This window comes from Phoca vitulina, unplaced genomic scaffold (genome assembly GCF_004348235.1).
Source record: "Phoca vitulina isolate PV1807 unplaced genomic scaffold, GSC_HSeal_1.0 scaffold6, whole genome shotgun sequence".
In the NCBI taxonomy this organism is placed as follows: Eukaryota; Metazoa; Chordata; class Mammalia; order Carnivora; family Phocidae; genus Phoca; species Phoca vitulina.
The window spans coordinates 15,207,049-15,220,622 of NW_022589709.1; the positions used below are offsets into that span (position 1 = coordinate 15,207,049).

General features: G+C 38.3%; 1 protein-coding gene across 2 annotated transcripts in view; it reads left to right on the forward strand.

The window, feature by feature from the left end:
* The window catches only part of RANBP17 (RAN binding protein 17), a 322,877-nt gene that overhangs the window by 239,483 nt on the left and 69,820 nt on the right, over positions 1-13,574 (forward strand). For both annotated transcript variants that reach the window (XM_032403702.1, XM_032403703.1), the window contains exon 19: positions 13,008-13,111. In XM_032403702.1, the coding sequence (XP_032259593.1) occupies positions 13,008-13,111 (104 nt within the window). The remainder of the gene's footprint in view (positions 1-13,007; positions 13,112-13,574) is intronic.

Sequence of the window (13,574 nt, forward strand, 5' to 3'; positions counted from 1 at the left end):
ACTTAAAGTGGTATTTTTCACTTCGAATAGAACCTGCATTAATTCTTTACCTCAGGATTTGTTTTCTGGGTCTCCTTTGATCCATTAATTTTACTGCTATGAATCTAGGAGTAGTCTTAAATAGAGAAAAGCTTTACACATAAAGATTTTCTTTGTAATGACATTTAATCTAGAGAGAAACTGGAAATGATGTAAATATCCAGCAATAGGGAATTGTAAAGTTAAAGCACATCTACTTACTTGATGGAGTAGTCTGTCGTCATTAAAATCAGGATTTGAAGACAGTGCAATACATAACATTTTATAATATTAAGTGAAAAAGCTAGCTGTTAAACTGTGCAAATGATATGAGCATGCCTGGGGTGTGGGTGAGGAATGCATCCAAAAAAGACTTAAATGAAATTCTTTAAAAATGTTAAATGTTGTTTTGTGGTAGTGACTTTTTCTCATTTTTGATTATTTGAAATTTTCTTAAGAGGGTACTTTTATAATGGGAAAAAATATAACTTCTTTAAAAATTTTTCCATTGAAAAGCTGAAGTTAGCTAGACATATCCACAGGTAGACAGTACCTGAGGATGGGCACTTAAGCCTCTTTGTGGTGACCATATTATGCTGGGTTCCCATTTTCCCCCCATGTTTGAATACTGCAGGTTAAATTAATCAGTTTATAGACACAAGAAAGAGTTCAATCAATGACGATATCATCCTTAGAGAATATAATACTGATGATACTTTTTTCATCCTTTCTCTTGCAATGTATTGATTGATCCATCAACTTAAATATGAATTTTTTAAAAACATGATCATACAAAAGGAAAAAGGTTAATTTTCTTTTGCACATAAAAGACATTGCTCCTTGTAATAGAAAGGTGACTAAACCACCCTCTGTTCCACATCTGTATTATTTTCATGCATTTCAACAGAATAAATTACCAGAGAGACAAACAGCCAAAAGTTGAGAGAAATGCATCTAGAATGATTAAGGAGCTTGGTGGGATTGATTTCTAAAGAAAGATTAAAAGAACCATGTATGTATAACTTGGCTAAGTGACAACTAGGGCTTGAGGCAAAGAGAACTGTCTATAAATATTTGAAGAGTGTAAACCAGGCATGCAAAACCCAATCATCTGCTACCTTAGGCAAGTGGGAGATCTGAGTGACAGCTTTGCATACTGCACCCTGGTCTGTATTACCTCTTGGCTGCTGCAGTGAGAGAAGAGGAGCGGCCTGACTCTTTGTCACTGTCCTCAGTAATCACTGAGAGAACACACTGTGCTGGGAGCTCTGAGGGCAGGACAGAAACCAGCCAGGCATCCAGGCCCCTGCCCTCAAGGAGCTTGCCCTCTTGCTTTCCTCCCCGTTGTCCAAGCATTAAAGAAGAGTTGTCTAGACCTTTGTCTAGACTGAATTTATTTCCTAAAGCCTTAAAAATGCTCCTTACATGACCCTGTCAGACAGTGAAAGAAGTGGGGAGACCAAAGTTAAAGAGAACTAAATGGAGCAGATTTCCTAGAAATAGGTTCATGTCACACGCATTTTCAGGACCTGGAAATGGAGTGGGTCAAGATCCTTTCTCATACAGTCATCATAGACAAAAGAACCGTCCATAAATCCATGGTGGCTTCAACAACAGGACAGCACTACCAGTACTGACAGCACGCCCACACTTACCATTGTGATGATAGCTGAGAGTCACGACGGTGCCCAGAGAGACCCTGCATTGCACGCTGCCACTTTGAAGACTCCTTTTATTTAGTATCGCTTAGTGTAAACTATGAGGTATGAGAAGCCCAAGTAAAATATATAAATTTGAATAACTGAAAAAGGATTTTACTAGGTTTCTCAGGGTTAGATTCCTTTGAATTACTTAACCCATAACAATATATAGTGTAAATTTTTTTAGTTCACGGTTTTTTCAAAATGGTAAGTATCCACTATGTTGCAAACACGTTTTAGATAGCTTGGGAGGAATAGAAACTGACTATGTGGAAGTGCCTGGTACGTGGTAGGTGCTCAGTACAAGGAAATTGAATCTGGGTATAGATAAAGTTAAAAACAATGGCAACTACAGTCATGGAACTTTAACATTGTTTGAAAAGAAAGTCTTTATTTATTAGTGGTTTTCACTTTTTGAAATAATTAAATGTATATTATAAGCATCAAGGGACAATTTGTGGTCTATATTAGCAGAGCTTCTATTTCTTGTTGAGAACCATAGTTGCTCTTCTTCCCCAAAATACATTGAGCTCCTTCAGGACATGGACTTTGCCTTTTTTATGTTTTCTAGCACCGATCTCCATATTGCTACATTGTAGGTGCTCAGTAAATATTTAGTGAATGAATGACACATAAGTGTGTTGCAACCAAGATGCCATCATCATGGTTCCTGGAATCAGCAATTCCTTCCAGGTTCTTTCTGGGAGTAGCTTTGATCATTGACCTCTCCAAGACAAAACAAATCAAGTGGCCGACTACTTTCACAAGTCATCAGCTACACGTGGCCACTCTTGTGCTCAATTAATCGCTTGTTGCTCTCTGTTCAAAGTGTTATTACTTTATAGATGATCATTTGTTGAGTGTTGCTGAACACAGTTTTATTATTTGAAGCCTTGTCTCACAAACTAGGTTGACTGGAACGTAGCTGCCAGAGTTCCTGTATGTGTGGCTTTATAGTTTTCTATTGTGTATTCACTGTCATGGAAACAAAGGAAAAAGAGATGGTGCTGTTGTCAAAAGAAGCACAGATCCATGTATTAAATGAAAGAAGTAAAAATATTAGGTAATGAGAATTCTTCTCAAAGAAAAATTAGAGAAGAACTTCTTATATCACTGATATTTTTTTTTCTTTTTGTAAAAAATCAAATAGAAGAAACACCCGAGCAACCTGCTTGTGAAGCATGAGATGTAATTCTTGGACTGAAATATAAAGCATATTCTAATTGAATCCAACAAACTAAACTGAGTATGTTGTGTATGAACCATACCTGCACATTGGAGTGATTAGAAAAGGGGAAAGAAATTGGGTGTCACATTAATTGGTGTTTACTTTGAAATGCATTTTGGTTTCTAGTCAATTATTTGTACTTTGTATGAATTTAATTAGATGCTATGTGCCCCAGGTTGTATTTCAGATGAAAATGGGGGTTTTTTGGCAATAAACTGTTGTACCATTTTATCAAATTGCTCCTTGGCTACACTAGATGAAATGTTCGCTTGTATAAAGAACAGAATTGAAAGCATTTCATCATCAGAATGATGGTATTTAATGTTGGCAATGTATTTCTGTATTCTAAGAAATTATAAAAATTAATGCAAAAACTCTCTTCACAAGATAACATACATACAGAAGAAAATGGGTGGCCATCCATATGTGCACGCATGTTAGCCCTTCCAAGAATCACTTAAAGTTCCCTAGGTTATTTTTAAATTAACTTTGTCAATCTAATAAACTAAAGGAAAGATAATATTACCCAAGCCAGTAAATGGAGACCCTCCAGGGAGCTGTTCAGTATAAAATACTTGAATAAATAAAACCTTCTATTTTGTTTAATTTGAATAGAGGTGAATTCAGTTGACAAATATTGGAGAAGGGAAGTGTGGAAAAGAACTACAACAATGCTCTTTGTTTTGTGGAGTACTGAATATTATTCATTGCAAATTAAGTTTTTACCAACCACAAACTTAGAATTACTCAGTGTCACTAAAATTGTTTTTCGTTGGTGTCCCTAACAGTTGCTTTTCTTGGCCTTTTTATGATTGCACCTTATCTTGAACTACTCAGATGAGAAGCATGTTGCTAGGATCTGAGTGAGCAGTGTTTTCCTCAGATACTCAAACTCTAAGAAAAAGCCCTATCTTGTAACGATCAAGGGAATGTTAATATTAAAATGTTATTTATAGACATTAAGAGATATTTTCTCTTTAGGGAGGAGCGTGCTATAATATTTACCTACCTTTGTGGCTTTTAATAGATAATTGGCACCTGAAGATATCCCTAGCTTAAATTTGAGGAATTTTAAAGAAAAAGTAAATGACTTGAATAAAAAGGGAAGAGTATTCTAGAAATAGCTACTAATGATAAAAGTAAAAATATACAGAGGAAGGAAACTTTCCTTTTCTCTATTAATAACAACTAACATTTGTTTATAAATTTATAGTCTGCAAACCACTCTCACCTTCTTCTGTTTGATCCTCACAGCAGCCCACGTGAAATAGGTATTATTGCATTGCTTATCTGTTAGAAAGGTGAGGTTCAGAGAGACTACATGCCTTGCCCAAGGTCAGTCGTATAACCTGTAACCACACACTCACTTGTACTACACTATTACTTCACCTTTTTATATTCTCAATCAATTAGGAAAGGTAACTCTTTCCTTTTTCTTTTTTATTTGAACTGTTTGGACTGAATGATTGATTTGAGGCTTGAGGGCAGTGAGAAGAAGGGAGAAGGGATTACTTTCCAAGCTTCTATCAAATAACCAGATAGATTCATGTTTATTATTTGCCCTATATAGGTATATAATGGTTCTCTGGTCAGTGAAAGTCAAACGTAGTTTTTTAAAATTTGTCCTCATGTCCTAATAATTGGCCAAAGCATATTTATCCTCATGGATAAAAAGAAACAGAGGTAGATGTCCCAGAAGGGTTTAGCAAGTGAGAAGCTTGATCAGAAATAACTAATGTTCTGATAGGAAGAATACATCAATATATCACCGGTGTCCATGACTTGGCAGAGACTATCTGGAAAATAGACATGGGGGGCGGGGGGACTGGGCAATAAGGGGTAAAGAAGCAGCTGGAAATACTTAGAATCTATAATGAGATAATTAAGACTAATTAGCCGGCCCTGTAGGCAGAAAGCAGCCCATTAAGTCCAGATCCAGTTTTAATAACTTACCTGGTTTTGAGGGTAGAGAGTCCAGAGCACCTCAGGGAATGAGATGCTTCAGGGATGAAACTTTTAGGGTAGGTTTCCTAGAAAAGGAGTACAAGGGTCTGCAATGGGCAGTGTATTTTTCTTTCGAGAACTATAATAAACATTCTGGTTCCCTAGGGAGAGGAATTAAAGGGAGCCTCAATTTTCTCATCTATGAAATGGAGATGTCTAACGTAAAGAATTGTTATGTGCTTTAAATAAGATAAAGAGGTGTGAAAAGGCCTGGAACAATTCCTATCACAAAACAAGTACTCAGTATATATTAATTAAGACAGAAATATTTATTGGATGTACAATCAGGGGCACTGACTGACACCAGGACCTCAAAATGAGGCAAGTTCAGTACCTATAATGCAGTTACTCTGCCTTCAGCACTTGGGCTCTTATTTTCCTACAGAAGCGGGAGCTGATGACACTTCCTGACAGGTCCTACAATAGCCTGCCCTCCCTGAAGCCCCAGTCCTATCACAGCCAGCTACACCTCCTAGGCTGTGTAGGGGGAAAGTGAAAGGAAAACTAAATTTGGGCCCAAGTTAGCTCTGGCTAGGCACCTTTCTCAAGACTTATTCTAATAGAACTGGAGACGTGCTATCCTAATGAAGCACTGGGGAACAGCAGATGATGTGGGCCTAGGCCTGCAAAAGTCACTGGCTCTTTTGATAGGACCCAATGATGCTTGGTTTTAAATAGATTATTTTCCTCACTCATCTGCCTCTGTATCTCCTTATTTATCTCCCCTCTTAATTCTCCGTAGTTTGGAACAGAGAGCTTCATAGCATTAGATGTGACCTTTACTAAGGTATTATTACTAATATTACTAATGTTACTAATATTAGTAATATTACTAATTACTAATATTAGTTTCCTATTACTCCCATTACAAATTACTGCAAATTGAATGGCTTAAATATTACAGATTTATTATTTTACAATTCTGGAGGTCAGAAGTCCAAAATGGGGTCTCAGTGGGCTAAAATCAAGGTGTCAGCAAGGCAGCGTTCCTTTCTGGGGCTCTGCAGAAGAATCTGTTCCTTTGCCTTTTGCAGCTTAGATGCCACCTGCTTTCCTTGGCTCATGGCCCCCTTTCTCCAGCAACATCTGGTGAAAACCTTTTACTGCCATCTCCCTGGTTTTCCCCGTCTACTTTTCTCTAACACTTTCAAGGACCTTTATGATTACCTTGCACCCATCTGGATAACCCAGAATAATCTTCTATTTTGAAGATGATTAACAACCTCAATTCCCCTTTGCTTATAACCTAACATACTCACAGATTCCAAGGATTAGGACATGGGCATCTTCGAGGGGCCGTTATTCAGCCTACCATACTAACCTGTCACTAATACCAAAGTATTTCACACAGTAGTTATCATATAATAAATCCTCAGTAACTGTTGGCTACCATCATTTATTATTATCATAATTATTTGTACTATTAACTTCTCCTTGACTACTGCCCCAGATCCCCAGTAATCCAACCTCTATATGCATTTGAATTTGAGGAAATGAGAAGTTTCACTGTTCGGCATACTTTTAAAGGTGGAGAGAATTTTGTTGATGGTGGTTTTTTGTTGTTTGGGGTTGGGTTTTTTATTTTTATTTATTTATTTATTTATTTATTGAGATTCACATGCCATAACATTCACCCTGTTAAACTATAAGTTCAGTGGTATTTAGTACATTCACAGTATTCACAAGGCTGTACAACCGTCACCATTATCTAATTCCAGAATATTTTCATCACCCCAGAAAGAACTCCTGTATCTTAAAGTAGTCATTCCTTATTTCCCCTGTCCCTGGCTCCTGGTAACCACTAACCTACTTTCTGTCTCTATGAATTTGCCCATTCTAGAAATTTCATATAAATGAACTCATGTAATATGTGGCCCTTGTGTCTGTCTTCTTTCACGTAGCATAATGTTTTCAAGGCTTATTCATAGTTTAGCATGGCTTGGTACTTCGTTCATTTTTATGGCTGACTAATATTCCATTGTATGACTATACCACATTTTGTTTGAACAGTTGGGTTTTTACCTTTTGGCTGTTATGATAATGCTGGTATGAACATCTGTATGTAAGTTTTTGTGTGAACATACCCTTTGAATTCTCTCAGGTGTATACCTAGGAGTAAAATTGGTTAATCAAATAGCAATTCTGTGTTTAACTTTTTGATTAATTGCCAAACTGTTTTCTACAGTGGCTGCATCATATGATATTGGCTGCACCATTTTACATTCCCACCACTCAGGGTCTTAAATTATATAAAATAACAAATGAAGCATCTTAAAAATAACATATCTGAGAGCCAATATACTAAAAAGGTTACTGTTAGTATTTTATTTTATTTTTTAAGATTTTATTTATTTATTTGACACACGGGGTGGGGAGAGCAAGCACAAGCAGGGGGAGCAGCAGAGGGAGAGGGAGAAGCAGACTCCCCGCTGAGCAAGGAGCCTGATGTGGGGCTTGATCCCAGGACCCTGAGATCATGACCTGAACTGAACACAGATGCTTAACCGACTGAGCCACCCAGGTGCCTCTCTGTTAGTATTTTAATGTGACTTCTCTGAAGGAAAAAAAAATTGAAACTCCTAAAATGAATAACTTTCTGTTGAATCAGATCCTCAGAAATCCAGTAGAGGGGATTAGATTTGGGTTTTACCTAAAAGCTGAAGAATTTATCATTTTTATTATGCATAACTGAGAACTTAAACAATGTTATGTTATTATTTTTCCTGATGCCAATGAAAATATTAGTCTGTAAATTGGCACTTCACCTTCAAATCATACTGGCTTCTGGGCTCTGGTCAGAAAAAAAATGAGCAGCTTCAATTATTATTCATAAAATGATCATATACATTTGGCGTTTTAAATATATGACTGCATACTTGAATATGAAGTTATAAAAGAGTGAACTTGTGCTTTTCTCCTTTCCTGTCAGAAGCAGTAATTGATACCTCTAAGAGTAATACAAATAAGGAAAAAAATCTCTAATAAATGTTGTATAGAGTTTGTTTGCATGACATAAACAAAAATGACCAGTTTTCCAACTTAGATAATACAACGTATCACTTTGCGATAAGAGAGGAACAGTGCTAACTGAAACATAAACATTTTTGTGGAAATAATGCACCAGTGTATCATATTTGCCTATCTTAAACTCAAATGATTGTTGAGGAATCCCTTTCTCCCTACCAGAACCAATGTGATTGTTCTGCACCCTCTTCTTTTTTTTTTTTTTTTTAAGATTTTATTTATTTATTTGACAGAGAGAGAGATAGCGAGAGCAGTAACACAAGCAAGCAGAGGGAGAGGGAGACACAGGCTTCCCGCTGAGCAGGGAGCCCGATGTGGGGCTCGATCCCAGGACCCTGGGATCATGACCTGAGCCGAAGGCAGACGCTTAACGACTGAGCCACCCAGGCGCCCCTCTTCACCCTCTTCCAACTTCATGCAGCTCTAAACTCAAGATTCTGTAACCCTGACTTCAGGGCCTACCTCTGATACCGTCCACCCCTGTAAAGACAGGGGAAAGAACATGAGCTGGAGGTAAAGCCAATGGAATTGGGGATCCAAGGCCACTGACATTTACCAGCCCAGGGTTGTTGGGCAAACCATTTAACCCCTTTGAGCCTCTCTGTTCGCCTGTAAAATGAAGGCAATCATCATACAACTCCATAGGATTGTTGGGACTGTTAATGATTTGCAGCAGTGCTTGGAACCTAGGAACAGCTACATTGGTGTCTGTTAAGTAAATCAAGTATTAAACTCATTGCCTTCACATAATAAGCACTCAGGAAATAACTACTGTTCTGTTATTCAGTCACTACACAACTATTTCTTGAATGCCAGACCCTATTCTAGGCACTGGGGATGTAGTCGTGATCAAAACAGATGAAGTTCCTGCATCGAGGAGCTTACATTCTATTAGGGAAGACCACGAATACATACGTGAATATACAGCGCAGTCACAGTAAGTCCCATAAGAAAAATAAAGTAGATTATGGGAGTGGAAAGTGGGTGGAGGTCGGGGCGAGTTTTACAGTAATGTTTTAGGTAGAGAGGTCAGGGAAGGCCTCTCTGAGGATATGACATTAAAGTAGAATTGCTGTTCACATTCCTTTCTTTAGTATTTGCTCTTCGACTTCTCCCTGCACATGTTGGTGGCTTGTCTTCTGTGCCTTGATTTTCCCATACCTCAAACTTTGATTGAGGAAAGAGATGAGTCAGGAAGTTTTTTGATCTCTAGCTCCATGTATTAAATGAAGGGTTGAATGGTAAAGTCCTGAATTTATCTTTGTTCTGATTAAATATCTTTATCTTGGGAAAGCTTTGCTCCCAAAGGAAGGGTATTAGGGGACAACCTGGTGGTCACGCTTTATTTGACCACCGTAATCACCTCTCTAGGTCCATATAAAGCTTAAAACAACAAAAATGTTAATGGCTCTCATTTATCCAAAACCAGAATGCTAACAAGTAGCAGAGCCAGGATTTGAGCTTAGAACCTTCAAAGCATCCACTCTTTCCTGTACCCTTATCTGCCTACAGTGATTGTTACCACTGTTCTCATGAATAATTCCATATTTAGAAGATACGTTATCTTAGGGGAGTAAGAATACATCATTTAAATATAATGTGTATATATATTATATATTTAAGGATTTGATAATGTCTACTTCAATTAGCTATTGTATTATTCATATCAGGTATTAAGAAAATAAGGGATTTTTTAAAATTCACCTTTATTTTCATTCAAATACAGGATTTCCCTAATACATGCCAGGCACTGTTCTAGGTGCCAATACTATAATGCTAGCACCACCCTACTATTTATTGAGCATCTTCTATTTTTCATGTGTTAGAACATTAAATATTCACAAAGATAGGTATTTTTATCCTTATTTTGTAGATGAGAAAACTGAGACTCAGGGTAATTAGTGAATATCCGAAGTTAAGCAGTAAGGGGTGGAGCCAGACACTGGTTCTGTTTATTGCTGAGCTTTACCTGCCTACATCATTCTCCTTCACTGAGAAATGCAAAGATACAGTCTCAGCTCTCCAGAAGCACAGCCAAAGATACTATCAGTGTAGGCTGACAGATCTAATAATTTACATACACACATTATAAATTTTATTTTATTTAATCCCCACAGTAACCCTCATCAAATGGTGGTAGTGGTGGAATGATGTTAGGCATTATTATTAGTGTTATTAGCTCTATGCCTAAATATCTACAAATTTGAGGCAGACTGATCAATGTTACGTATTGTCAAGAGTAGACAAAATGCTGTGGCATCCCACAGGGAGAAGGGGGATTGCTTGTGGGGGGCCTTAGGGAGTACTTGCAGGCGAGCTTAGCTCAGATTGGGAGAGCTGCTGTTTCACCTGGGCTTGGAAAAGGAAGACCTTCTGTAAAGGTCTCTAATGTTATCACCAGCTGACAGAGGATGTAGCTAAGAGGAATAGCTTGGTCGCGTAGCCAACTGACAGAGCAGGGATTATAATCTGGTCTGCTTTACCCTTCACTTAGAGATCTGACCCTTGTTTAGAACAGCATACCAGGAAAGTCTCATTGACCTTTTGATATCTCTTTGTGAACAAAGCTAAGTCCTTGATTCTTTTGGACTCTGGAAATAAAGTGCATAAGGTTAAAGGGGAAAGAGAAGTAACAAAAGATGAGGGTCAGCCAGATCAGCCACTCCATAAGAGGCTAAAGATCCTGATTGTGCCATTGACCTTCTGTGTTATCTGTAGAATGATGTACAGACCAGTGTTTCTCAAATATTTGCATACATCTGAATCACCTGAAGGGCTTCTTAAAACAAATTTCTAGACCCACACCCCCAGGGTCTCTGATTCAGTAGCTCTGGGATGGAACCCAGGAATTTACACCTGGTAAGTTCCCAAGTGATGCTGATGCTGCTGTGTCAAGGACCAAACTTGAGAATCACTGATCTCTTCTCTGAGATCTTGTTTCCTCTCTGATGCTCTATTTAAAAAGTGATAGCATCGAAATCAGGAGGTCTGGACCATATAGGGTCACTTCCTAAGTATGCTACTTTGAGCAGGTCACTTAACCTTTCTCTGCCTGTTTCTTCATCAGTAAAGTGGGGGGCTCACAGTTCCTGTGGGGGCATTGGATGAAGGAAAGAATCAACTCTCTCATTTAAAAGAAACACCTTGGGGCGCCTGGGTGGCTCAGTCAGTTAAAGCGTCTGCCTTCAGCTCAGGTCATGATCCCAGGGTCCTGGGATCAAGCCCCACATCAGGCTTCATCCTTTAAAAAAAATTAAAGAAAAGAAACCCCTTGGGACGCCTGGGTGGCTCAGTGGGTTGAGCATCCAACTCTTGATTTCAGCTCTGCTCATGATCTTGGGGTTATGAGACGGAGCACTGCATCGGGATCCACATGCTCAGTGTGGAGTCTGCTTGAGATTCTCTCCCTCTCCCTCTGCCCCTCCCCCTGCTCACTCTATAAATAAATAAATAAACAAACAAATAAATAAACAAACAAATAAATAAATAAAATCTTTAAAAAAAAAAAGAAACCCCTTATGAAAAGAATACTATGTAACTTGTCAGTTGTGTAGCCAGGATACGGAAGCAACCTAAGTGTCTATGGATAAGGAAGATGTGGTGTACGTGCACGCGCACAAACACACACACACACACACACAATGAAATATTACATAGCCATAAAAAAGGATGAGATCTTGCCATTTGCGACATCAATGGACTTAGAGGTATTATGCTAAGTGAAATAAGTCAGACAGAGAAAAACAATACCATATGATTTTTCTCAGGTGGAATGTAAAAAAAATGAATAAACCAAAAGCAGAATCAGACTATAAATACCAAGAACAAACTGATGGTTGCCAGAGGGAAGGGAGGTGAGGGGATGGGCAAAACGGGTGAAGGGGAGTGGGAGATACAGGCTTTCAGTTATGGAGTGAGTGAGTCAGGGGAATAAAAGGCCCAGCATAGGGAGTGTAGTCAGTGATACTGTAATGGCATTGTGTGGTGACGGATTGTAACTATAGTCGTGGGGAGCAGAGCATAACTATAGAGAAGTTGAATCACTATGTTGTATACCTGAAACTAATGATAACATTGTCAACTAAAATATAAATTTTTAATAAAAAATAAATAAATTGCGATTTGTGCATATCCATGTTTGAAGTGAAGATTCTGTTTTGACAGAATCCTTAAGGAAACTGCAGTCTAGGGCGCCTGGGTGGCTCAGTTGGTTAAGCGGCTGCCTTCGGCTCAGGTCATGATCCCGGAGTCCTGGGATCGAGTCCCACATCGAGCTCCCGGCTCAGCGGGGAGCCTGCTTCTCCCTCTGACCCTATCCCCTCTCATGCTGTTTCTCTCTCTCTCTCTCAAATAAATAAATAAATAAAATCTTTAAAAAAAAAAAAAAAAAGGAAACTGCAGTCTACATTTCAAGGGAAAAAACAATAGAAAATGACTTGTTTCTATACAGAAAAGGAAGCTTGGTGCAAGAGGAAGTGTACCCATGGAGAATGTACTTAAAATCCAAATGACCCATGAGGGACCCCATCCTATTTGGCAGATAAAAGTTTCTCTGCTATCTATTTAACAAATTAATAAAAAAGAACATAAATAAAGGGGAATAATAACTTAGAGCTATCTGGGCACCTGAGTCTTTGAGCCCTTTAGGGCCTTGGCACCTAAAGAGAAGGGGAAAAAAGGATCCCTGTCTCTGAGGCTTTGAAAGTGGCTTTCCTTGAGGCATTGGGGAAGCTCTGGGGGCACTAAGAACTGAAGGGCTGAGATGCCTGGGGCATGAGTCTGTTTGATCCAATAAAGAGCCAGAAAAAAAAAATGGCTGGTAAGTAATTTTGCTATTTCATTTGGTGCAAAAGAGAAGGCAAAACACAAGAATATTCAATGAGCCAAACAAAGTACAAAATGCAGCATGAGTGTGAATGCAGACTGACCCTTTCCCAGGGACATTTCTAAGCCTGAATGAAGCACTCACTGCCTAGGCTAATGTACAATAGCATGCATTTTAAACCATGGTGACCCTTTTGTTTTTCTGATAGGCGAAGATGAAGACGAATTTGAGAATTTCATGCTGCCTCTTACAGTGTCTTTTGAAACAGTATTACAAATATTCAACAACAACTTTAAACAAGAAGATGTGAAGGTGGGTTTGTTCCTAAATATGACGAAAGATGCTTTTGCTCATGCTGGGATATCTAGATCCACAAAAAGGTTTCTGCATATTTGTACGTGCTCTGCGCCTCATCAGTCTTGCTTCCTCAATTGCATGTGTCTTTGAGTTGTACTTTTCGTGTAAGTACTTCTTTAGTTTCTTGTACAAATTGACTTTGAGGTCAGCGAGTGATTTTGGGCAGTTTATGATTAGATGATTTGTCTCTTGTGGCAGTATCTTTAAAAGAACACTTCTCATGGGTACACCACTTAAAGCATCTCTCTTCCCTCATCTACCCTGCACTGTATGCCTCAGTATATTTATATGGAGGAATGCACACATACTCATGCTAAAACACTACATCTCTAAATATTTTTTTAAACAAGAATTTATATAAATCAAGACATTATTAAATGGCTAGGCATATATGTATAAATAGGAGCTGGTCTTGAAG